Here is a 24,045-nt window from a genome sequence, read left to right on the forward strand (position 1 = left end):
TAGTGAATAAAAGCCGCTTACCCTATTTAAGCAACACACTGTAATTAAAGGTCATGTTGGCCGCTATTATTCTTAGTGGCTACAAGATTTTTATTTTTACTGGGGATCTCCTCTTTTGGCGATAAAGCCCCCCAGTCTCCAGCTGCACAATGATCCGGTAACACGGGAGATCTTTGATCCCCACCAACCATCCGGGTTATGCTATGGCCCAGAGCAGCCTCCATATACATTAATACCTTAAGACGCGGTGTGCTGGGGTCTGTCCCTTTTATTGTACTTGGAACGCTGAGGGGGGAGGCAGCTGGGGGTACTGCCCTGGGTGTAACCCTTTTAGTGCAGATCTGCATTAATAGCCCCGAACAGTCCACAGTGGCCACCCGTTGATCTTTGCTCCTGGAGGACCGGAGGGTTAATGGGGGCATAAAGCACCCCCACCGGCAGATCTCTCAGCTCCCAATCCCTGTATCAGAAGCGACGCCGGCAACACCGGATTAGAACACCATAACCCGGCACCTTTAGTGTGCCAGACAGAAAAGCCCATAATTACTTAATTGCACGCCAACCACCCCTGTCTGGATAATAATGCGGTTGCTGAAATTCTAAAAGGGAGCATCCATGCGTAGGGATCCACACCCACATCAGCCGTCTGTCTGGCAATATACTCTGTGCTGGGCTGATAATACATAGATGGGTGGGTCGGCCAGGAGAGGGTCTGGGCATTGATAAGATTCATGGCAGATAAACCCCCATCACCCTCCTTTCCCTTTAAAAAAATACAATAATAAAAAAATGGTTACATTTGCAACTTATATGAAAAAAATCCCTTTTCAACGTGTACGGAAATGTTAAGTGATTCGGCTATTTTTTAATATATTTTTACGGTAGACGAAAGGTTAAAATAAGATTTATTCTCATTTGCTTGTTTCGTGTCGGCGACCGGTAGCTGCCTTCTGATTGGCTGAAATTTCAAAGTTAAATACCAGGCTGTAGCTTTAAGACACGCCCATTTCTATTTGATTTCTTGGTCACAGTACAGTACAGATTTTTCGGCAGGATAGGTAGAGCTCCCACGTGTCCTCGTTCGCGGCTATTTAAATGCCTTCCAATGGAATGTTTTGCTTTTTTTTTTAAATGAAAAATGAAGAACTGCCAGACAGTTAAATCATATTATAAATCATGGAAATGGCTCTCAGATTTAGTAATTAAGAGTTAGTCTGGGGCGCAGCGCCTTGTGCGGAGAAACGAACCGCAGGACGGGGGCCGAGACACCCGAGAATCAGGTGTGTAATACAGGCGCATGTTCTTTGTATTTTGCATTAAAGGGGATCCCCCACCGTTTATCGTCGCCCTGGACGTGTCCTATTTATATGGTCAATCTCTGGCAATGTGGGCTCAGCGGGTTCTTTAAGCAGAAGAGCAGGAAACTTCCATAAAGTTCTGCAGGGGGTCCGTTAGACCCCGTTTCCCGCGTGACTTTCCGCCAGTAAATCCAGTGTTCTCTACAGTGGATGTTGCCCTCATTTGCCAGACTTTTTACATTAAGGGGCACTTATAGGCAACGCATTTCGCCATTTTTGCAAGAATCTGTGGCTTGCGTAAGGGGCGTTTGATGCAATTACACTGCACACCGAGCCACGCGTGACGCAATCGGTGCCGCGTTCTGATCTCTACGTGGGTTCCACGCCGCGAGAACGAGCTCCACAACATAGAAGCGATAAAGTTAATAGTTATGGGACTTTCCAGACAAGTATTGGACAATAGCAAAGGGATAGAAAAGTACAGAAGGTCCCTTTTAATAAATGAAATAATTAGACAGACTAGAAGACATCCTACCAGAAAGAGACCTCCGAAACTCAGAGACCCTTTGACTAACAGGAGATGTGTAAGCAAGAAGCACAAGTTATAGACCGCCAAGAAAGCCAAAAGTAACGATGTACGTGTAACAGGTCCACTTTATTTAGGTGATATGTCTTTAAAACAGAAAGGACCTCCATGTTTGGAGGCGTTATCCACAAAAGCCACATTAGGACGGTAAATTCTAACGCAGAATAACTGGGGTGACTTATCGAGAAGCGGTAACAACACGCGCTCTTATATCATATACATCAAATTATATTCGAAAGAAAGAAAAAGAAATTTAACTCCAAAAACTCTAAATTAAAGGTACTTTCAGGTGGAAAACCACAAAAGCATCACTGGTTGGCCGCTTTATAAACGTGTAAAATGGTAAAAAATAAAATATATACAAATAATGAAAAGAAGGTGAAGGGTTAATCAAACTACTGTGCAAAATGAGCAAATCTTAAAAAATGATGGGGAGGGAGAGCAGGCAGGCGGTGGAGGGAACGTCAGGAAGCTGCGAGGACGCGAGAGCGGGACCCTCTTCTCCTACATCTTGAGATGGGTTAACCTTATTGTCATTTAGTATTGTCAATTGTTTTTATCGTCTCGTATGGTAACATCGCTACGGTATCTGCCGGCGCTATATAACGTAATGCAATAATGTAATGGAGCCTACTCAACAGCGCCACCTGGTGGCGGGAGATATATCACCACGCAGATACAGCGACACCTGGTGAGGATAATGGTGGATTTTTTAACGTGACGAGACAAGCAGCTTTACATACTTCACCGTCTACATGTTCGTCTTTGATTTGCGTAAATACATGAATTAACCCGTAAAGTGCCAGAGGTAAGGACTGATCACCCTTTTGGAGTTTAAAAAATAAAAGGTCAATGGCCCCAAAGGAACGTGTAGTGCATGCATCACAGACTGCGTAAACTTCGAGCCCTTCCGCCAAGCTGGGCGGGCAGGCTTTTATATGACGGGGGGGGGGGGGGGGTGACGCGGACCTCTTCGGATCAGGGCGTCTCCAGTATCCCGTCTTCGGTCTCCAGTTCTGCTAATTGCCTCCTTAGGGCATTAACTTTCACCTGAAGCTCTTTGTTATACTCTATGATGTGAACCATTTCTTCGTAAGCATCCTCGGTATACTTGGAAGCTCTATTCCAGCGCAGAAAAACCCCTATGGAGGAGAGCAAAAGATTAACAAATGTGTGTGTGTATAATTATATATATAATTTATATTACATATCAAAGTTACAGCATTCTGCAGGAAGAGGGGGCTTCTCTGATCAGTACATTATTATTGATGCTGCCACAAAGTATATGAACAGTGTTCTTTCTTGATCTATACACTTGCTAATCAGTAATTCTACCGGCCCAATTGCTTTAAGATTATAAACCTCTTCTGCAAAACTGGAAAAAAGTAAGCATAACCCCCCCAGCGGCGAGCGTGAAAGCAGTCTCTGCATACGATGAAAGTATATCAGCTTTGCACACGAAATGCCAAATTACCTTCCCACAGCTGAAGACTCTGAGGGGCCACAGAGGGCCAGATGACGAGCCCGTTGGCTTCATACAAGGGGTTCATAAATTTATTGAGCTCCGTCGGTTGATTCACCCAGGACCAGAGGGACATCGTCTTCTGCCGTAGCTTCAGTTTACTCCTGGAAGACACGGGCGACAGAGTTATATGCATTTCGTATCATACAAACCTACCCTATACGACGGTCACCCGAGACTTTAACGACCCTCTCGCCCTCAATTACTCAAACTAACCTGACCTCACAAGAGATACGTGGCTTCCCCAACACTTTTGCTACCTCCATACCAAAAATATAAGGTGCGGAAATGTGGATCGGGATCTCTTGTACATCTTACGTATGCCAGTGATGTCACAATGACATCACTCAGTTAATTGCAATGCTTCTTCATTATGATAATTTTTTTTTTTTTTTTTTTTACTTCTTTTCTTTGTAATGTCAGGGGGGGCCTGGTGGCAGCGGGATGCCCCTGCAGTCATGAAACACACAGGTATGTCCCCAAAGGTAATCTTGCTACCTTTTGTGGATGTAAGACCGTTGAGCAACAAAGGGGTTAAACCATATTTCCCCTTTTTAACATTTAGTGTACCCACACAACTTACTATTGTTTTTATAACCCTATAGATTGTTGACAAAGGTGTTTAAAAAATAAATAAATAAAAGTTTCCACATTTTTTCTCTATTTTTTCTTTATTTTATTATAATCATTTTTAAAATTTCCACCTTTTCAACCAGTGATGCCTGTGGGTTCTGAGAGATCGCTCGTTACCAGACGGTCCCCACTAATCATGATGTGTTGACGAGGCTGGAGTCCGCACAATTAGTTTTAAATTATGATTTTATTTTAAATTAAACAGCTGGACGCGGGGTCTCTATGACCACTTGGCAGATATTGCTGGTGGGATCAGCATCCCATACAAAGCAGAGGTGTGGAACTCCTCATCACCAGGGTCACAAACAGACCAGTATTTATCTAAATCTGTTTTAAAAGCAAGCAATTTCATCGGTTCAAACCATTTTGATTTAGTGGTTAGTGCTCATGCTTGTTCTTGCCCTCCTGACCTTGAGTTTGACACCCATGGTGTACGGCGTAAGCTATTTGCCACAGCAATTGCCCCAGTCTTCCAGGGGAATCTAATGTGTCCTGACCGTCATCACATAAAGGGTTAAACGCTTTCTCCCCCTCGAAGTCCTTACTCTCTGACATCGACGCCCCGAGCACCACCCGCAGACACTAACCGTTCGCACTCGTTATTGCCCAAGAAGGTGCCAAACTGGGAGGCGTAGGCATGTTCGAAGAGGGCGACGAGGAAGCGCTCGTTAAACTCGAAGGAACACGGGAACTGGCGGAGAATCTGCCACACGCAGTCCAAGAAGAGCAGGAAGGTCGGGGCTTCCCACTTCTGCTTGCTGTTGGAGTACGCGGACTGGGCGCATCGCTGCTGGAACGGGTGGCCGGCCTGAGGAGCGAGGAGACAGCGAGATCACAGCAAACGTACAGAGGAGCGCAGGCTTCCGAATCAACTACCACCGCGTGCCATCAGAACCCCCGCGGCGCGACCCGTGTTTAAAGTCAACCCGCTCTACTGCCCATGTCTATAGAGATGGCGGTCTCTGTGCGGGACATATGGCGCATGTCCATTTCGTGCGGTACATTTTGTAACGTGTAAAGCCGCTTACCTGTAGCCATTCTTTCTCAACCAGCGATTCGAAGCCTCGGAGAGTCCTACACTTTGGATCCAGGATGATCTGCGCCAAGGACGTCACCTGCAAAGTGGCGTCCATTCCTTCCGATCCGTGCACCAGAACGGACGCCCCTTCCCTGGCAAGAAGAGACAACGGCTCAACAACGTGAGGGCTGGAGTGAAAAATTAACCCTGCGCTGGTAGGACTGAGCCCTAAACATGCTTACGGGAGATCACACAGAAAGGCACTTTTAATAATACTTACCGAGGCATCAGAACAACGTTAGACCAGATATATATACGGCAGGGCTTGATAAATTTGTTGTGAATCTCCTGCAACCGTGTTTTCAGCCTACAGGATCACCCCGTGGGAGGGATCTCAGGCTCAGGGGCGGGCTCTGAGTGGCTGTGCTGTCTGCCCAGGCTCCTGGGCAGACAGCAGCAGCACCCCCGCGTGGCAGCGTTTTTTGGGGGATTTAAAAGGCTGACAAACACATAAGCAGAATGCTCAGTCGCCATGGCGACCTGGGATCTGTCGAGCCCTGAGGTGTGTGTGTGTAAATCTCAGTTGGTCCAGCTTAGAGAATTTTGCCCGGATGGCTTTTCTAACTTTAAACTGGCTTTAAGAGGATCTCAAATTTTTATTTCTAGAATCAGATTAAAAGTAAATTTTCAAAAACATTTTTTTTTCTTTTAACAGTTTGAGTTTTCACCCCAGAGCGAGTTGTTGCTCTGTTATCTGAGAAACGCTTTCTGTAAATCTATAAACACCAAAATTCCAGCGCAGGTCACTCCTGTGCCGCAATGGCCCTTTTATCACTCCCATCACTCCTGTGTTCCAATGGCCCTTTTATCACTCCCATCACTCCTGTGTTCCAATGGCCCTTTATCACTCCCATCACTCCTGTATTCCAACAGCCCTTTATCACTCCCATCACTCCTGTATTCCAACAGCCCTTTATCACTCCCATCACTCCTGTGTTCCAATGGCCCTTTATCACTCCCATCACTCCTGTGTGCCAACAGCCCTTTATCACTCCCATCACTCCTGTGTTCCAACCGCCCTTTATCACTCCCATCACTCCTGTGCTCCAATGGCAAGTTGTGTTCGCTGATCCAAGTTTAAAAGGATAATTGACGGTTAGAAAACCCTTTTGCGATTATGTTACAGCCAGAAATGTCCTTGTTTTCCATGAAAACATCTGAGTGACCCCAAACTTTTGAGTGATAGCGTGTGTTTAAATCACAGATGTTGAGTTGAGATTGAGTCCTGCCGAAGCAGACGGGGGAGAAAGGAGACCGAGAGTCGACAGACTTCCCAAAGCCGTTTAAAAAGGGACTGCAATGTGTTAAAGGCACTGCGCGTCATAGCGCCCCCTACCTGTCGATGCACTGAGCAGCCAGACAAGCGGTGGTCAGGATCTCCTTGATGTGAGTCAGCCAGTTTGACGCCTCCAGTTTGCTGAGCCAGCGGTCCATGTTGTGAGACTGATCGTTGCAGGCCTCCACCAGCTTAATCAGACTCTCCTGGAGGATGTTAAACCTGGTGTGGGGGTACATTGACACACGGGGTTAATCAGGGCACTGCAGGGCACCCCCCATTGCATTTACAGATTTACCCAATAAAAACCGCTAACAGCGGCTACGCGTGCGTCCATCCTGCAGCATGGACCCCCAAAACCAAAGGCCCCCAAAGTGGTGGCGGATAAAGCGCAACTAACCCAACTGCAAGCGGATTGGCACGAAACCTATACATGCGCAGCTTCGCTGAACTAGCGGATTAACCCTTTCAGTGCCAAGCATCATACAATTACCGGATAACATTATTTATTGGTAGTTCCCCCGCAGGCAGTGTTACCTCTCTATGGACTTGTGGATTCGCCTCCACTGGGGGTAGTTGGCCTCTTGTTCGAACCCGCCGCCCCTGGCTCTGGCTTGCTGGGCTGCGTTCAGGGTGCGAGTATCTATGATGTAGCCGCGCTTGCCGGGTCTCAGGGTTGCGTTAATCAGCTTCTCGTCTTCTTTGCAGCGCCTCCCGTTGGTACCGGTAAGAGGCTGGCTGCTGCGCATCATCACCTAATAGAGAAACAAAACGTCAGCCGGGGGGGCGGGGGGGGGTGAGCCACGGTCACATTTTATTCTGACGGGGGTTAAACGATACAGAATAACGAGTCCCCGGCTCCACGCTACAAGGTGTAGGAGAGTTTTGGATGAAATAGAACGACCCTCCAAAGTCCAATACACTAAAAAAAACACCAAACGTAACAAATAACGAACTAACTGTATTTATATACGATGACCCTATGGGAGGGGGTTACGGGGGTAGTAATTTAATCCATACGCGTATAAAATCTTGTATACTCACCTGATCACCGGCTCATGGATGACGAGCACGTCTTTATGAACAACATGTCCCATGATGCTCAGTCAACGTTAAGGCAGCTCGGGGATCATGGGATATGTAGTCGACAGAGATTTGCCCTATTTGAACAACCTGCGACGACGAGCAGTGACTGACAGGCAGGACTGCGGGAGATCGCACGGCACTTCTATGTTATGGCTAGAAATATCCTCGTTTTCCATGAAGACAGATGAGGGACCCCAAACTTTTGAACGGTGTAGTCTGTGCATGGAATCGATTCACACAGGACTGGTGGGACTTACTGGTGGGATAAGCCACCAAAGAAGAAATCCAGTTTGCATGTCATAACGAGGGTTGCTGGCGGCTATTACAAGCCTGAACTCGCCATACAAGACAACCTGATGGCCGTATATTATTTAATTGCAACAGATATTAGCTTAATCGCGCAGGTTCTGTTGTGTTGCTTAACTGCCAAGTCATAGAGAAGCGGGATTATTATTAAAATAAGTATAAAAATATCCAAGATGGACAATAACATTAACATGCATTAAACACACCGGTACAGAAGGTGAAGAGGGTGGTGCTCCTGTGAGCTTACACTCTATTAGGTGGTTGGGGGGGTGGGGGAGGAGACAGAAAGCGAGGAAGAGATCCACATACTCACCATGCCATTCTTCCGATGATAATAGCTAAGCACGGGAAATCGGCCGCCATGGCGGAACTGGGCCACCTTCCGAAGAGAATCGTCGTCCATTGACTTTGGAACGATGACGAGCGAGGGGTAAGACGGGCAGACGGAGAAGTCTTGATTGACGCGGCTGAGCTGCCACTCGTCCGTCTGGAAAATACAATCGTGCATTAAATATCGCGCCTAGAGACAGGAGGGGAGCCAAACGCAAGCTTATCCAACCACAGCGTCCAATATATGTAGAAAAGGGCCGGAAATAGGAGCCCTAGCACCAGAACCCTTGTTTCCAACGGCAACCAACAAAAACAAATAGCAGCAAAAAGGAAAAAAGAAAAACCACAATAGCGTATATTTTGTAACATTACACCATCTTTCCTTTCAGGCTGTTCCTCGCTATTCATTCTTTTTTGGAGGCTAATTCTTATCAGAGTGTCACGACTGCCAAATGAATCTTTCTATATATTATCAAACTCGCCCATACATTACGTAGCTGGTATTTTTTTTTATTTTTAAGACCCCTCCTAACTAAATAGCTCCCCCGGGAATCCCCCGTACCATGCAGAAAGAGAGCCATCAGACGTTCTACCCCCTATATATAAATATTTTTGCAGTGAGCGACGGACGCTTCTCTTCTGCACTTCCCGGTGATATATTTAAAGGGACAGTTTAAAAAAAACAAATAATAAAAAAGGTACTTACCCGACACGGTGGCAGCTGCTGCCCTCCTCCTCGTTTTGTGACTTTTCTTGCCAATGATTGGCTGCTTAAAGTAGCCAATCAGTGGCAGAATAACACTTCAATTAAAATCAATGCCGAGCATGCGCACATGGGGGTCTGAGTGACCCCAAAGGAGGTATTTGCAAGTTTTTAATTTAGAGGGCTGGCCGTATATAATGCATAGTTTATCCGTAAGGATATATTATATAGGATGATCCCCTATTAGATATATTTATTTTATATTTACCGTATTGGCTCGGATATAGGCCGTCCCCGAATATAGGCCGCACCCTAAAAGTTTGGTGCTTTTTTAAAGAAAAAGTTTTTTCTTTAAAGAAAAAGTTTTTTCTTTAAAAAAGCACCAAAAAAACACGCTGCCACTCTGTCCTCCCCCTCCCCGAGATATGCTGCCACTCTGTCCTCCCCCTCCGATACGCTGCCACTCTGTCCTCTCCCCCTCCCCGAGATATGCTGCCACTCTGTCCCCCCCCTCGAGATACACTGCCACTCTGTCCACCCCGCGATATGCTGCCACTCTGTCCTCCCCCCCCTCAGACTTACCAGAGCAGACTCCCGGGTGTCTTACGGGGCCAGAGGGGGACATCTATGCACATCGTGTATACAACTCCCGGTGCCAGCACTCAGCAGAAGTGCCGGCACCGGAAGTTGTATACGCGTATTGCGTAGATGTCTTCCGCCGGCCCTGCAAGACACCCGGGAGTCTGCCCTGGTAAGTCGGGGGGGGGTTATAATGCATCGTGCGCACGTTCACCGGCAACGGCGCATCGCCGCTGCCGGTGAACGTCCGTGCGATGCGCTTAGACAACCTCCCGTGCCGGCACCCCCCCCCCCCGTGGGAAGTGCTGGCAGGGGAGGCTGTCTGAGCGTATCAGACAGTAGGATGCAGGTCCCCTGCACCGCTGCGGGGGATCTGTATCCTAACCCCGCTGCCTGCCCAGCGCCCGGGACTGCATGTCCCGGGCATCGGGCGCTAGACCCGGAATATAGGCCGCACCCCCACTTTAAAGACTTAAAGTGGGGGAAAAAAGCGCGGCCTATATTCGAGCCAATACGGTATATTTCTTAATAGATACATTAAATTATTTATCTAGGTATTAACGAGAGGCAAGCGGCTCCTTAATTTACATAAAATCCCGTTTATTTATTTTTTAAACCCTGCCTTTATATCCGAGCCGTGGCTTTCTCGAGCACTCAATGAGTTTATGCAAGTTTTGCTTACTTCTGCGCTGAGCCGCTCGAATTCTCTCTCGGGAAGGAAGGTGTTCCAGCCGTCTTCTGTGACGTCGAACATGGGGCGATAGAAGAACGGGTACATCAGGGTGACGGAGTCCAGCGTAGACAAGGCCTGCAGAGGAAGGACAGTTTAGCAGCGACGGGCCAGGGGGCCACGGGGAGCGTCAGAATAGATCGCTGCAGATCAGAGTTTTATAGAACAGGATGGGGCGGAATTAATTATACCCAGCATAGCATTGTTTAATAAACTATTAAAGGGACACCACAGCCATAATATATATATATATAATAACGCGTGATCCCTTTAAATTTCTGCGCTCCCCGCTGTAAATGCACCGGGGGGGGGGTTCTGCCCCCAACTATTAGCCGTGCAGGAGACGCGTTCAGGTTGAACACATTTTCTGTTTGTGAAGTCTGTGTTGAAACATTATGACGTGTTAGTACCTGCGTGTATTTATTAACCACCTCCATAGTTGCCCTATGACTCCCCTGTAGTTCTTGCCATCAGCTCGTGGATTGGGTTTAATTAATTTATTCGCACGCAGATATTCTTTGCCGCAATAAGATTCTGAAAAGTTCTTATCCGGCTTATAACGGGAAGTCGCAGCTTCATACTCGGCTCGTGCGCTCGGCTCATGCGGGATTCTGTATTCTGCGCCAATGACTTTAATTCCACTACGGGACAAAGCAAGCGCCCAGCGGAGGGGAAGAGAAGCATCGCTCGCGCATGCTGTGTATGGACATTCAACAAATGTCTTAATATTTGACATTGATAGCGTTTAACCCAAAAAACAATCCAACAATAAAGGTCACGGCGAACCACATCTAAAACCGCATTTTGTTTTTATTTCTCACAATCAATGATCGCCTCTTCAGCTTAAAGGATGTCTCTGAAATGCCTCGATAGCGAAAACACGAAAAACGACTACCAAAAACTTTGACACAAAGGCTGGTGGTAGAATCTCATGAATGGAAAAAGGTTCAAATACCAGCATCTGATATAACTTGGGGTATCTCGTTTCTTAAAAAATATATATGGTTTGATGGGGTAAATTGAGTTAGCCAGCTTCAAATATGCCAAATCTGTGGAAAAAAGGTTTCAACATAGTAATATGCTACTTGTACTTGCAAAAAACAAAAACATTGGGTATTTCTAAACTCAAGACAAACGGGAGAATCTATTTAGCAGGTTTTTCCATTAGAAGATGAGTGCTTTTTTCATTTTACTATTTTTTTTTTTTTTTAGAAAATTAGATGACACGATCAAAAACTTCTTGTCCTAAAAAAAAAACAATATATAAAACTTGCGTGGGTTCACTAAACGGGAGAGGAGAAAATTACAGCTAAACACGAACACCGCCAAAGTGTCAAAACATCCTTGGCCACAAAGGGTAACAAATAAAACAGTCTGGTCATTAAGGGGTTAATTGTCTTTTATTAAGTGTAAACAGGGTTTCTTCTCCTGTCCAAGCATCCTCAACATTGTCATCTATTAACAATCTACGAGTATTTCTGTGAAGCATGCGCAATGACAGAAGAAGCCCTTACTTCTCAACACTGCAGAAAGTCTCTTTGGAACAAACCACTTCGTGTAAGGAGAGGGGGGGTCATGTGGAATAAAACATTTGTGAAAGAGGCAGCTGTGTATTGCCCCTGAGGATATTTGGAACCAGGGCAGAACACCCCTATGGTCCTTGCACTGTGGTACAGCCTGTCCTAACTGTGATGTCATAGTGCTGTGATGTCACAATGCTGTGATGTTCTGTAAAAGCACATCCAGACACTGTGGTTGTTTCAGATTGTGAGCAGTAGCAGTACTGAGCATAACAGTTACCTGTCCACGACAGGCAGCGAAATCGCGATTTCTATTGACTTTGAAAAGATAAAATAGGCAGAGAGTAAAAGGCCTTCATTCGTGTGACGGAATACCCGGCACATAGGCGCGAGTCTCTGCACCTGAACATCTTTGACTGACACCCGACAGATACACGTTTCAGCCATCATGGAGCGCACTTGCTTCGGCACTCCTGGCCCTCGCACAAGCAGCAGAATAACATTCACGCTGTTTGTGTTTGGCTGGGCGCTCTTATGCGGCGGATCTCTACTTTCTGTCTATGGGTTCGCGACATGCCAGTCCGACAGCTGTATCGCCTACAAGGTGACGGGCCCGGTACTTGCCGGGTTAGGGCTGGCATGTGCAATGATGGCAGACTTTACTGCCCAACGAGAGAGGAGAAGGAGGGAATTAGAAGGAGACCCGACGGATCCAGATAGCAGCTTCCTCTGCGGGAAAAGCCGGCAGTTTGTGCAGTTTGTGATACTCGGGATGCTGTTACTGGTTTGCGTGGTACTGATTTGTATCCCAGGACTTGTGGTTCCAGTCTGCAAACCGGCATCCAACACAGACAAAACCACTAAAGTCTGTGTAGCTCGCTTTGTGCGGATAATCGCACTCACAGTAATCGGCTTGTGTTACAGCCTGGCTGTCTGTATGAGCGGAAGCCGTCGGGACGGCGACTCTGAGGAGGACCCAGAAGCCTTCAGATATCAGCCGGTTCCTGTAACATTGGGTGATGACGTCACCCCCCCTCCAGACTTTGCAGGAGGACCTGATTGGTCAATGAGCAGGGACCCTCCTTCCTATTACAGCATCGTTTTTGAAAGGGGCGACCATGATTCCGGCAGACGCGGTGGAGAAAATGAACACAACGTTCCAAGGCCATGGGGGCCGACCGTACAAGACATTGACGAGTTTTACCCTTTTGAGCCACCTCCAAGACCGTGGTGGCCGATCGTACAAAACATCGACGAGCGTTACCCTTCGGAGCCGCCTCCAAGATACGAGGACCTATTCCCTACTCAGCCGGATCCTGAAGAGAGTTCATCATCATCATCGTATCACTCGGTTTCCCAATCATCGGAGTCGAGTGACTATGAGCTCGCACCAGGACCCTAAACGTGGAAAGTCTGAACTATTGGGGGGGTTTTTTTTCTAACATTTCGACTCAGTACAGAGTTTGAGCCGGAAGCGTCACCCAAAACATCACATCTGACGATATCCAGGTCTGCAGATAAAGGACTGAAATCAGACCGGGTTTTTTTGTCAGTGCCGGCACCGTACATGACGCCTGTCGAAATGTTTTTTTCCCCCCCGTGAGACTTCCACCTTAAATAAGGGATAAATAAAATGACATCTTTTCATGGTTGCCCCTCAAACAGTATCTGTGTGTGTTTGTGTGCGTGTGTGTTTGTGTGCGTGTTTGTGTGTTTTTGTGTGTGTTTGTGTGTGTGTTGGATGTACCGCGTGTACGAGGTCACATTATCGTATAGAATCTCCCGCAGGTAGGCTGTCGATATACCTGGATGGATAAGGCAGCCGCCATGTTTACAGGAGACACATTTATCTGTGCTGGTTAGGGACATGTAAAAGCGCTGCCTTCGTGTATGTTGTGTGCGTGAGCCATTTAGTGGATACGGCCCGCATACTAAAGGCCACGGCCTGTAACGTATGAGATAGATGCGTTAACACGGCTGTCGCTCTATTATTTTCATAATCAGTTAGCCGATTAGGTTTCAGATGAATAACTTGATGTTAAAAACTAACAGCAGAATAAAAAAATACATTTCTTGTTTTTATTTCAGTTATGCACATCTGAGCCCAGGCTTGCCACGTTGCCTTCCAGATATGCCACTCTGACCCCCCCCCCAGATATGCATTTTACCCCCTATATGCCAATCTTCAAACTTCCAGATTTACCCCCGTGGTCCAGACTACTTGGTGTCTGGAGTTTAGAGAAACGTCGCCTCAGAGGGGATATGATAACGTTATATAAATATATTCGGGGCCAATACAAACCATTGTGTGGAAATCTGTTCATAAACAGGACTATGCATAGGACGCGGGGTCACGCGTTCAGACTGGAAGAAAGGAGATTTCGTCTAAAGCAGAGGAAAGGGTTTTTTACAGTAAGGACAATAAGGATGTGGAATTCTCTGCCTGCAGAGGTAGTTTTATCGGAGTCTGTACAGACGTTTAAACTGCGACTGGATGGATACCTGGAAAAACATAATATTCGGGGATATAATCTTTAATTATGGGGAAACAGCTTATTGATCCAAGGAGAAATCTGACTGCCATTTTGGGGTCAAGAAGGATTTTTTTTCCCTGGTTAGTGCAAAATTGGAAAGAGCGAAACCGGGGTTTTTTGCCTTCTTTTGGATCAACAGCAACAAATTAACCGATACAGGAAAGGCTGAACTTGATGGACGCAGGTCTTTTTTCAGCCTATGTAACTATGTCTAGTAGGGGGAGCAGGTCAGCATCCGGGTCCCTTGCAGCGCTGCGGAGGATCTGGATCTTAGCGTTTGAGTTCGGGTTATAAGATGCAGGGTATTTTTCAGAGCATTTGCTTGGAAAAACCCTCATGTAGTATTCGATAAAATCGATTCAACTAATCCATAATGAAATTGGTTGGCAACGATTTTCTATATCGATTAGTTGTTGCAATTATACTACTGGCATGTTCATGCATACCCATTGTACAGCACTGCAGAGTATGACGGTGCTATATAACACAACCAATAAAAACATTCACCATAAGCACACATGCACAGCACAGAGCACATCAGCCAGTGCTGATAATAATAATAATGATTATTATCCACCATATTTGTAGCCGGTACCAGATTAGAAATACATTTTCAGAAATTTCGCGCTCTTTTCTTTTTTTTAAACCAGTAGTTGTAGTTTTTGCCCCCATTATATAAATGTTTTCAGGCAGCTGTATGAGTTCTCACTCTTTTATCTGAGCCGTGATCTACTAAACACCCCGAGTCCCTTATCATACTGACCGCGGGAAATAATAGAATGGCTCAGTCTTAATCACATAGCCTGACCATCTGACTAATACAAGTCTATGGAGGAACGGACTTCATGACCGACATGAATGGTGGCCTCCAGGTCTGCAAATAAAGGGAGTTTGTTTGAACCAAAAAAGGTTTTTACTGAAAACAGCTCCAGGGGGGTATTGCCTTATACGGAGTTTATTTTTTGGGGGGGAGGGGGTATTAGTAGTAAAATCAGCACAAATATAGAATCGCAAGCAAGGCGCAGGAAAAGAAGGTGATTTACCTCTATAGAGCTGGCGATGTTCAGACTCTCGTCCATGCCGCTGATCTCCAGCTGTATCACCCGCAGGTCCTTACATCTTACGGTGATCGTGCCGGCCGTGCCCACGAACCTGAAACACCGACACGTTAGTGAATAGAGCGCGGCTCCCGTTAAAGCTGCTTTCCAGGCGGTCACCAGACACTCGCAGGCACGGCGGGGAGGTCTCTTTAGGACATGCGCGGAGGGTTTGTGGCTTGGTGGATGCTGCGGGGGGAGGGAGGTGGGCATGCGTGGAAAGCGCTCCTCCTTATTTCATTGGGAACTATTTACCGCCACAGACCGGCCCCATATGAAGGCGGCTGCAGCTTCTACCTCGCAGAGGGTTAGTGCCGCTCGCGAAGAGCTGTCAGAGACATTAAACTGTCCTTTCGCTGCACATCATGTGATCGCCAGCAAGTCACAAGCCAGCTAAGAGGCTAACAGTAACAGGGCTATTCCTAGCTATGTGCTTCCGCCTGGGATAAGTGTGAGTGCGCACTCACGTGCTGCCTATGTCATTCATGCTGTAAGTGTGCACTCCCCTACGTGATGCATGCTGGGGTGAGTGCCAGTACATGCTAAGTGTGGCTCACGTCCCGTTCACACGGTCCCTATTATTGTGATAGTGAGTGCGCACTTACCTGCGGTCGATGCAGTCGATGTTGGCGTGAAGCAGCCACAGCTCTTCCTGTTTATCCTGCCGGGAGCTGAGGATCAGGTGGTGCCCGGTTAGGCACAGGGTCCCGCCCACCGGCGGGTGAAAAGGCCGGTGCAGGATCACATTATCCACCCGCGGGGTCTTGATAAGCTCCGCGAACTCCATCCCGGGGCCGGTAAACGCTTCACTGCTCAGACCGAGCGCTTCTCATACTCTGAACCAACGTCTCAAACGGCCCTGACAGCTACAGATCGCGGGACCAAAGCGCGCATGCGCGATTACTCAACCAACTTTATTAACAATGAGCAAACAGACATGGCAGTGTATTTATTATTGTATGGAAATATCTTTATGTTTATAACATTAGTCACATGTATGTCTGATTCAAGAGCCTCCATTAAAGATACAGTCAGGATTCCCATAACTGGGAATTATAAAAACTGCTCCACAAATCTCAGGGATTTTACCAATATGTTACGGTGAACGGGCCGGCCATTTTTTTCATTCATCATCAGAGATGACTAACATGAATGTGTAAGGAGCATGCATAGGCAGTGACGCTGCGCATGATGCTGCCCGCTAGCACAACCACAACATTCAAATGTGATAAGGCAGCCATGATGCCTTTATACATGTAGTTGCCAACTTTCCCATTTTTACAGTCCTGAGATTTCGGAGCGTTTCCGGTACCTTCTTGTGAGTGTCTCCCTACCTTATCCGTGGTGGAGAGGCTGTGCCCGGAAACTCTTCCCTTTTGCAGAGGTGCTGATGCTGAGAAGATGGGGAATAGACAAACAGGGAACAAACAGATCATGAGTGCCATCTTAGCCCCTAAACAGGTTGCGCCATCTTTGTTCCCAGTTTGTTAATGCCCGCAAACCCCTTGTCTGTGCCATCTTTGTCCCCAAACAGCTTATCAGCGCCCCCAAACTTTTATTGTTTTATGATTGGTATGTTACTCTCCATCGGGTCAGGACAGAAACCTCTATGGCCAGTATTTGCACGAAGAACTGATAACCAGCCTGGTTTCGGCCAGAAGTTAGGGAACCGTCCCTGTTTACCATCTTCCCCACAGACTACTATAGTGATCCCCTACTGGGCTGAGGTGGGGCAGAGTGCAAATAATGAGCTGTTTGCAAGGGACGGCCTGATGGAAAACTATGTTTTGCTGTGACTGTTGTATGTAAATTACCCCATGCTGATGTTTTTTACATGATTTTACCCTCAAGCATCTAGTCTTCTTGAGGGGAACGTGTTAGCGGCCAATATTCTGACGTCATCAAATAATAATAAGAGTTTTAGCGGTCGGAGGAAGCTGACTTTGGTGAATATACCCTTTTGCCACTAACTTGCCATCTTATCCCCCAAACAGCTTGACTGTGCCACCTTTGCCCCCCTGCGTGATGTAGATGCTGCGCTGAATACCAAGAATGTATGGTAGTGTTGGTGGATAAATTATGTTTATTATCTCCTCATACCAGGAGAATTTTGACCCCGCACGGATAGAACGGGAACGCAGCGGGGTGACATTACGTCATGTCATGTGACCGCATGGGGAAACTGAGGATTGAAAGCTGCAGGATAGGTAGGGAGGTGCCGGAGGGGGTATGTATTTATGTTTGTTTGTATGTATGTATGTGTTGTTTGTATGTATGTGAGCATGAATGTCTATGTGTGTGAGAGCATCAATGTGTGTGTGTAAATGTGTGAGCATAGGTGTGAGAATTTATGTGTAAGTGGTGTGGGAGGGAGTGTGTGTGTGTTACAATAAGTGTGTACACGTGTGTTAGTGAGTATGAGTGTGTGTTTTAGCATGTGTAAACTATGTGTATGTGGGAGGGGGAAGAGACAATGATGGAGACAGTCAGGTATCGGTTAGGTTTGGGTCTCAGATATTGCTTCCACATCCCGCAACTCTATGTATTTACATCAATCCTTTGCTATTTGGTCTTAAATAATAATTATTTAATGATTCCTTTTGTGTCTCCACAGCCTCAACACGGACCCCAACAGATACAGACTGCGATCATACGAATAGACGGTCGCCGTGGGGTGTACATGTGTCCGAACCCAATAGCCAATGAGCATCGAGCTTAGCAGATTTTACACCGGGGTAAATTTAAATAATGAACCCTGTATTTGTACCGTCCCCCACATACATTCACCAGTTTTATTCTTCTACACAATATATACTGAGCACAGATTACTTTATATTTTATTTATGTATTTATTTTCAGGAACTTTTTGGCCAAAATATGATATTTGATTGAATCGAATAAAATTTATGTGTTTGAGGAATCGAATATTCTGCTTATTTGTATTGTTTATCGTCTTCTTTTTAAACTGAAAAGTACTTTTCACCAGTCGCTCTTCCATCAGCATGCGCAGCCTGACTGTCTCAAGAACCTTGTCCTGCATCGATATCCAGATATCCAGATATCCAGATATCGACTAGATATCGACTAGATATGATTTACTATATGCTTGTGTTCATGTTACTCGTATAAATAGGGTGTTGTTTTAGGGCTTTCTTTTGATATCCTTTTATACGTAGATTCCACAATTCAGTATGAATAATATATTATATTTCATTTTGTTTCTAGGACAATTACCCTTAAACGAGAATACCCCAGATGGGTTCATTTAAACACCCTGATTCTGGGGGAACCTCATGTTTAAAGAACGTCTGGATCTTTATGGCAGTTTTATGGCGACAACCCATAAAGTATATATTTACGGAAGGCAGGTAAGAAGAATTAACCCCAAAATGGGAGATTTTTTTAAAAGCAAAATAACATTTATTTATTTCTTGATTTTGTCACAACATACCAGGCGAAGCAAAAAATTTTACTAAATTTTACTTGTCTCAGAAAGTACTTTATATCCACCAGCCATAACGTTACAGTCTTCTATGGCACCATGTGACAGCTTCCTCTCCCACGCGCTATACCAGTTATCTAGATCTACAAAAGATTGCAAATATTTAAAAGTTAAAAAAGTATATGCCTGGACTCCTTTAGGTCCATTGACTGATAAGTCAAGTAGTCTGATGAGTTAAGGGAGTTGCTTGCGAGGGCATGTGACTTTAAGGTTTGTGAGTTTCAGGCGAAGGCATACAAGGTTAAAGTGAACCAGAATGTACTCACCAGCAACACACACAATTGTGTGTCCTCCCAAATTAACATAAATGACATGTATTATATTATATGTATTAAATGTATACGCTACATTTTACATGTCGATACCCAGCACCTATAAAGTAACACTTTATCTACCCCTGAGTATAAATATACCAAAGTTATCTGCCCTTAAATTAAGTCTAGATTCTTGAGTGATTAAAATGTAATTATCCCAAATGACCACTAGAGGGGGCACATATTCACATTGCTGTCCTTGCCCTATTATTATTATTATTAATTTCCCCAGCGCTTCTTACAGTCCATACATTCAACCGGTCTGACAAAAGATATATACCGTAGCGCTGTGTGCTTTAAAATGAACAATATATATATAATTAACAATATAATTAACGAGAACACGAACAAAATCAAGGCGTACTAATACAGAAGAAGAGCTATTGCAAGCTTATCATCTATTACATGGGTAGTAACACGCACCAGATGAGACATTGGTGCCCTCTTTAAGGTCAGGTCTAGAACAGTGTGAAAGGTAAACATGTCACTCATGATGGGATTGGTAGTCCTTCACCGGGAGAGGGGCAGGGGGTTATATATCATGTTGTAAGATGGTTATGAGCTACAAGTACCTATAGAATCCACACATTGATATCTGTTACGAGAGAGAACACCGTTTATTACTGTAAGAGGATCTCCATCGTTATTACATTAAAGCCCAGGGGCCGAGTGATGCGCAGAACCCCTGATATTTTTGTAAAGATGTTATCGGTGAACTATATGGGAGCCGGCGGGGGTCTCTGGGGGGCGGTAGTGTTATTGAGTGTGTAAAAGCATGTTCTGTTCACACGGAAACATCATGTTATAACCACAGTCAGGTCGGTGATCAGATTTTATTGTTGTCTTTATTTATTTTTAACTTGAAGGTTATTGAGCTTTTGCTGAAGGAAAGAAATATCATTTAATATCTAAGACTGAGCAGAGGTAAAGGGCCACTCCGGCCATCATATCCGCTTTGATACATATGATAGATGCGTGATCCCTTTAAATTTTCATGTTGTTTTTTTTTAGTGAATAAACCTCTTTGAATTGAGACACCAATAGAATATGTAAGAAAAAACTAGACGTTTTGTTTTTCTTTCTTTAATGCGCCCTTTATTGAAATACTACAGTTGGCTAGAAACAGAGTCCTATTATTCCTCCAAAGTCATCCCCTCCTATGTATTACATCACAGCCATTTCATCCTTATACACAGTCATGACCATTGATGAGGAGTGAGTGTGATTGAGTGAGGTGTTTTGTGTGATAGATGTGATAGGAGCAGGCCCGGACTGGCCATCGGGTGGGCCGGGCCACGGCAGGGCCGCATTGACATAGGGGCTGATGGAGCTGCAGCTCCAGGCCCCTACCCTACCTACGGCCACATTAACGCAGGGCATAAGGGGCACCCGCCGCAACTGCAACCGGGTCCGCCACTCTAAGGGGCCGGGAAGTCCCTACCATGGCCGGCCTTACGGGTCTGCGGCCGCACAGGGTTTAAATTAAAACATCGGGGTTTTTTTTAACTTTATTTAACATCCTCCATATTAAATAAAGTTTTTTTTTTTACTTTATTTAACATGGAGGATGTTAAATAAAGTTGAAAAAAAACCCCGATGTTTTAATTTAAACCCTGTGCGGCCGCAGACCCCTAAGGCCGGCCCTGGTGGGAGCTTCCCGGCCCCTTAGAGCAGGGCCGACCTTTGGTATGCGTGTGGATTGGTATGTGTGTGGATTGGTATGTGTGTGGATTGGTATGTGTGTGGATTGGTATGTGTGTGGATTGGTATGTGTGTGGATTGGTGTATATGTGTGGTTTGGTATATATGTGTGGATTGGTATGAGTGTGGATTGGTATATGTGTGTGGATTGGTATGTGTGTGGATTGGTATATGTGTGGATTGGTATGAGTGTGGATTGGTATGCGTGTGGATTGGTATGTGTGTGGATTGGTATGTGTGTGGATTGGTATATGTGTGGATTGGTATACGTGTGGATTGGTATATATGTGTGGATTGGTATATGTGTGGATTGGTATATGTGTGGATTGGTATATATGTGTGTGGATTGGTGTATATGTGTGGATTAGTATATGTGTGGTTTGGTGTATATGTGTGGATGAGTATGTGTGTGGATTGGTATATGTGTGTGGATTAGTATATGTGTGGATTGGTAAGTGTGTGAGAGTGATGGGTGTTATGCTGTACCATTTCCAATGTCTTTTTCATGATCTAATTATGCTCTAAAAGTACATCATAACTCCCATCACTCTATACTGTTCCATACAGTGGCAGAGCTGGGAGGCAGAGGCCTTGCACCCCCACCGCAGGACTCCTGAAAGGTAAGTGAACTTCAAAGAGGGAGAGGGTAGATAGTTAGGAGGGGGTAGTTGGGGCGGGCTTAAGGGGCTCTGCGTTAATGCGGCCAATATAGGCCCAGTCAGTCCGGTCCTGATTGGGCCTATTTTAAGGTGGGGGCCTGGAGCTGCAGCTCCATCAGCCCCTAAATCAATCCTGCCCTGGCACAGGCGCGGTCGCAGTTGCTGCTTGCTCCGGCAACAAGGGAAAGTAGGGTGAGGGAGGGGGGTGCAGTGAGAAGGGGCAGAGGGGGGTTAGATAGTGAGAAAGGGGGAGAGGGGATAGATAGAGGCGGTACATATAGAGAAGTGGGGAAGGGGGTTACATAGTGAAAAGGGGGAACATAGTGAAAAGGGGCAGATAAGATGAAGAGAGGGGGTAGTGTGAATGCGTATGAGAATGAATGAATAAATGTGTGGATGAATTGTGTGAATGCGTATGACAATTAATGAATTCATGTGAGGATGAATTGCTTGAATGATTTGTGAGACTGCATTAATGAATGTGTTAATGATTTGTGTGAATGATTAAATGCAAAGATGGTACGGGTGGGCTTTAACAAAAAATAAATAAATAAATAAATAAATATGGGCTGCTCAGGCTTAAATGCCCGGGCCTATTTTTTGTCCCAGTCCGGGCCTGGATAGGAGTGATGTGTGATAGGTGTGATGGAAGTTATGTGTGTAATAGGTGTGACTAGTTCTGTGTGATGGGAGTGATGTGTGATAAGTGTAATGGGAGTGATGTGTGTAATAGGTGTGACGTGTTCTGTGTGATGGGAGTGATGTGTGATAGATATGAGGCAGTGAAGTGTTCTGTGTGATAGGAGTGATGTGTGATAAGTGTGATGGGAGTGATGTGTGTAATAGGTGTGACGTGTTCTGTGTGATGGGAGTGATGTGTGATAGATATGAGGCAGTGAAGTGTTCTGTGTGATAGGAGTGATGTGTGATAAGTGTGATGGGAGTGATGTGTGTAATAGGTGTGACGTGTTCTGTGTGATGGGAGTGATGTGTGATAGATATGAGGCAGTGAAGTGCTCTGTGTGATAGGAGTGATGTGTGATAAGTGTGATGGGAGTGATGTGTGTAATAGGTGTGACGTGTTCTGTGTGATGGGAGTGATGTGTGATAGATATGAGGCAGTGAAGAGTTCTGTGTGATAAGTGTGATAGGAGTGATGTGTGATAAGTGTGATGGGAGTGATGAGTGTAATAGGTGTGAAGAGTTCTGTGTGATGGGAGTGATAAGTGTGATGGGAGTGATGTGTGTAATAGGTGTGACGTGTTCTGTGTGATGGGAGTGATGTGTGATAGATATGAGGCAGTGAAGAGTTCTGTGTGATAAGTGTGATAGGAGTGATGTGATAAGTGTGATAGGAGTGATGTGTGTAATAGGTGTGACGTGTTCTGTGTGATAGATATGAGGCAGTGAAGAGTTCTGTGTGATGCGTGTGATAGGAGTGATGTGTGATAAGTGTGATGGGAGTGATGTGTGTAATAGGTGGGACGTGTTCTGTGTCATAAGTGTGATAGGAGTGATGTGTGATAAGATTAAAATATTTTAAAAAAGAAAATACAGACTGTGTGTAATTAAAAAAAAATAAATAAAGAATCCGTTTATTTAAGATGTATGTACATAATAATAATACAAAACTCTAGAAACACGTCTGCGTTGAACAGAATCTTTAAGCGTGCAATCCATCTTCCAACCACTTGGGGTCGCTGGTTTCTACGTCATTTATTAAAGAAATGAGTAAAAGTGATTTATTTCACAGTTAATCAAAAACCGAAAGAAATATTTCATTAGCTGTTGACTGCACCGGGTACATGGCAATAAAAGCAGTGTTCAATACTAGTTTACAATAACTAAATGTTTTAGAGAGTAAAGCTGACCTCCAGAATTCTGATGTCCAGTAAATGCTTTCTGTCAATGTTTTTAGTGTATTCACTAAACCTAAATAAACTGCCTCCGGAGCAACATCAGCACGAGGTCTGTGTGTCGGGAGCTTCATGAAATGGGTTTCCATGGCCGAAGATCACTATGTGCAATACCACGCCTCAGCTGGAGTAGTGTAAAGCCACCGCCATCGAGCTCTGGAGCGGTGGAAACGTTCTCTGGAGTGATCAATCACGCTTCATCATCTGGAAGTCTGAAGGATGAATCCGGGTTTGATGGATTCCATGAGAACGCTACCTACGGAATACATAGTGTCTACTGTAAAGTTTGGTGGAGGAGGACCAGGACCGGTCTGGGGCTGTGTTTTAGAGTTTGGGACCTTTAGTTCCAGTGAAGAATAATCTTAATGCTTCAGCACCAAGACATTTTAAACTATTGTGCTTCCGACTTTGTGGGGACAGTTTGGTGAAGACCCTTTTCTAATCCAGCATGACTGTCCCAGCGCACAGAGCAAGCCCCATAAAGACACGGTTGGATGAGTTGGGGGGGGAGAACTTGGCCGGCTGCACAGAGCCCCGACCTCAACCCCATCGAACACCTTTGGGATGAACTGGAACGGAGATTGGGAGCCGGGCGTCTCGTCCAACATCAGCGTCTGACCTCACAAACGCTCTACTGGATGAACGGGCAAAAATCCCACAGAAACTCCCCAAAAT

The 24,045-nt window shown here is 45.5% G+C and overlaps 1 protein-coding gene across 1 annotated transcript; it reads right to left on the minus strand.

Annotated features, from left to right (window-relative positions):
* Positions 1-1,934: 1,934 nt before the first annotated feature.
* Positions 1,935-16,174, minus strand: MTMR9 (myotubularin related protein 9). Its single transcript, XM_053460946.1, has 10 exons — positions 15,884-16,174; positions 15,225-15,333; positions 10,080-10,205; positions 8,099-8,272; positions 6,931-7,148; positions 6,454-6,615; positions 5,068-5,209; positions 4,627-4,847; positions 3,359-3,510; positions 1,935-3,026 (listed from the first exon to the last, which is right to left on the minus strand). The coding sequence occupies exons 1-10, from the start codon at positions 16,063-16,065 to the stop codon at positions 2,863-2,865; spliced, it is 1,650 nt and encodes a 549-aa protein (XP_053316921.1). The 5' UTR covers positions 16,066-16,174; the 3' UTR covers positions 1,935-2,862.
* Between the last annotated feature and the right edge of the window lie 7,871 nt (positions 16,175-24,045).

The sequence above is a fragment of the Spea bombifrons genome, chromosome 3 (genome assembly GCF_027358695.1).
Source record: "Spea bombifrons isolate aSpeBom1 chromosome 3, aSpeBom1.2.pri, whole genome shotgun sequence".
NCBI lineage: Eukaryota > Metazoa > Chordata > Amphibia > Anura > Pelobatidae > Spea > Spea bombifrons.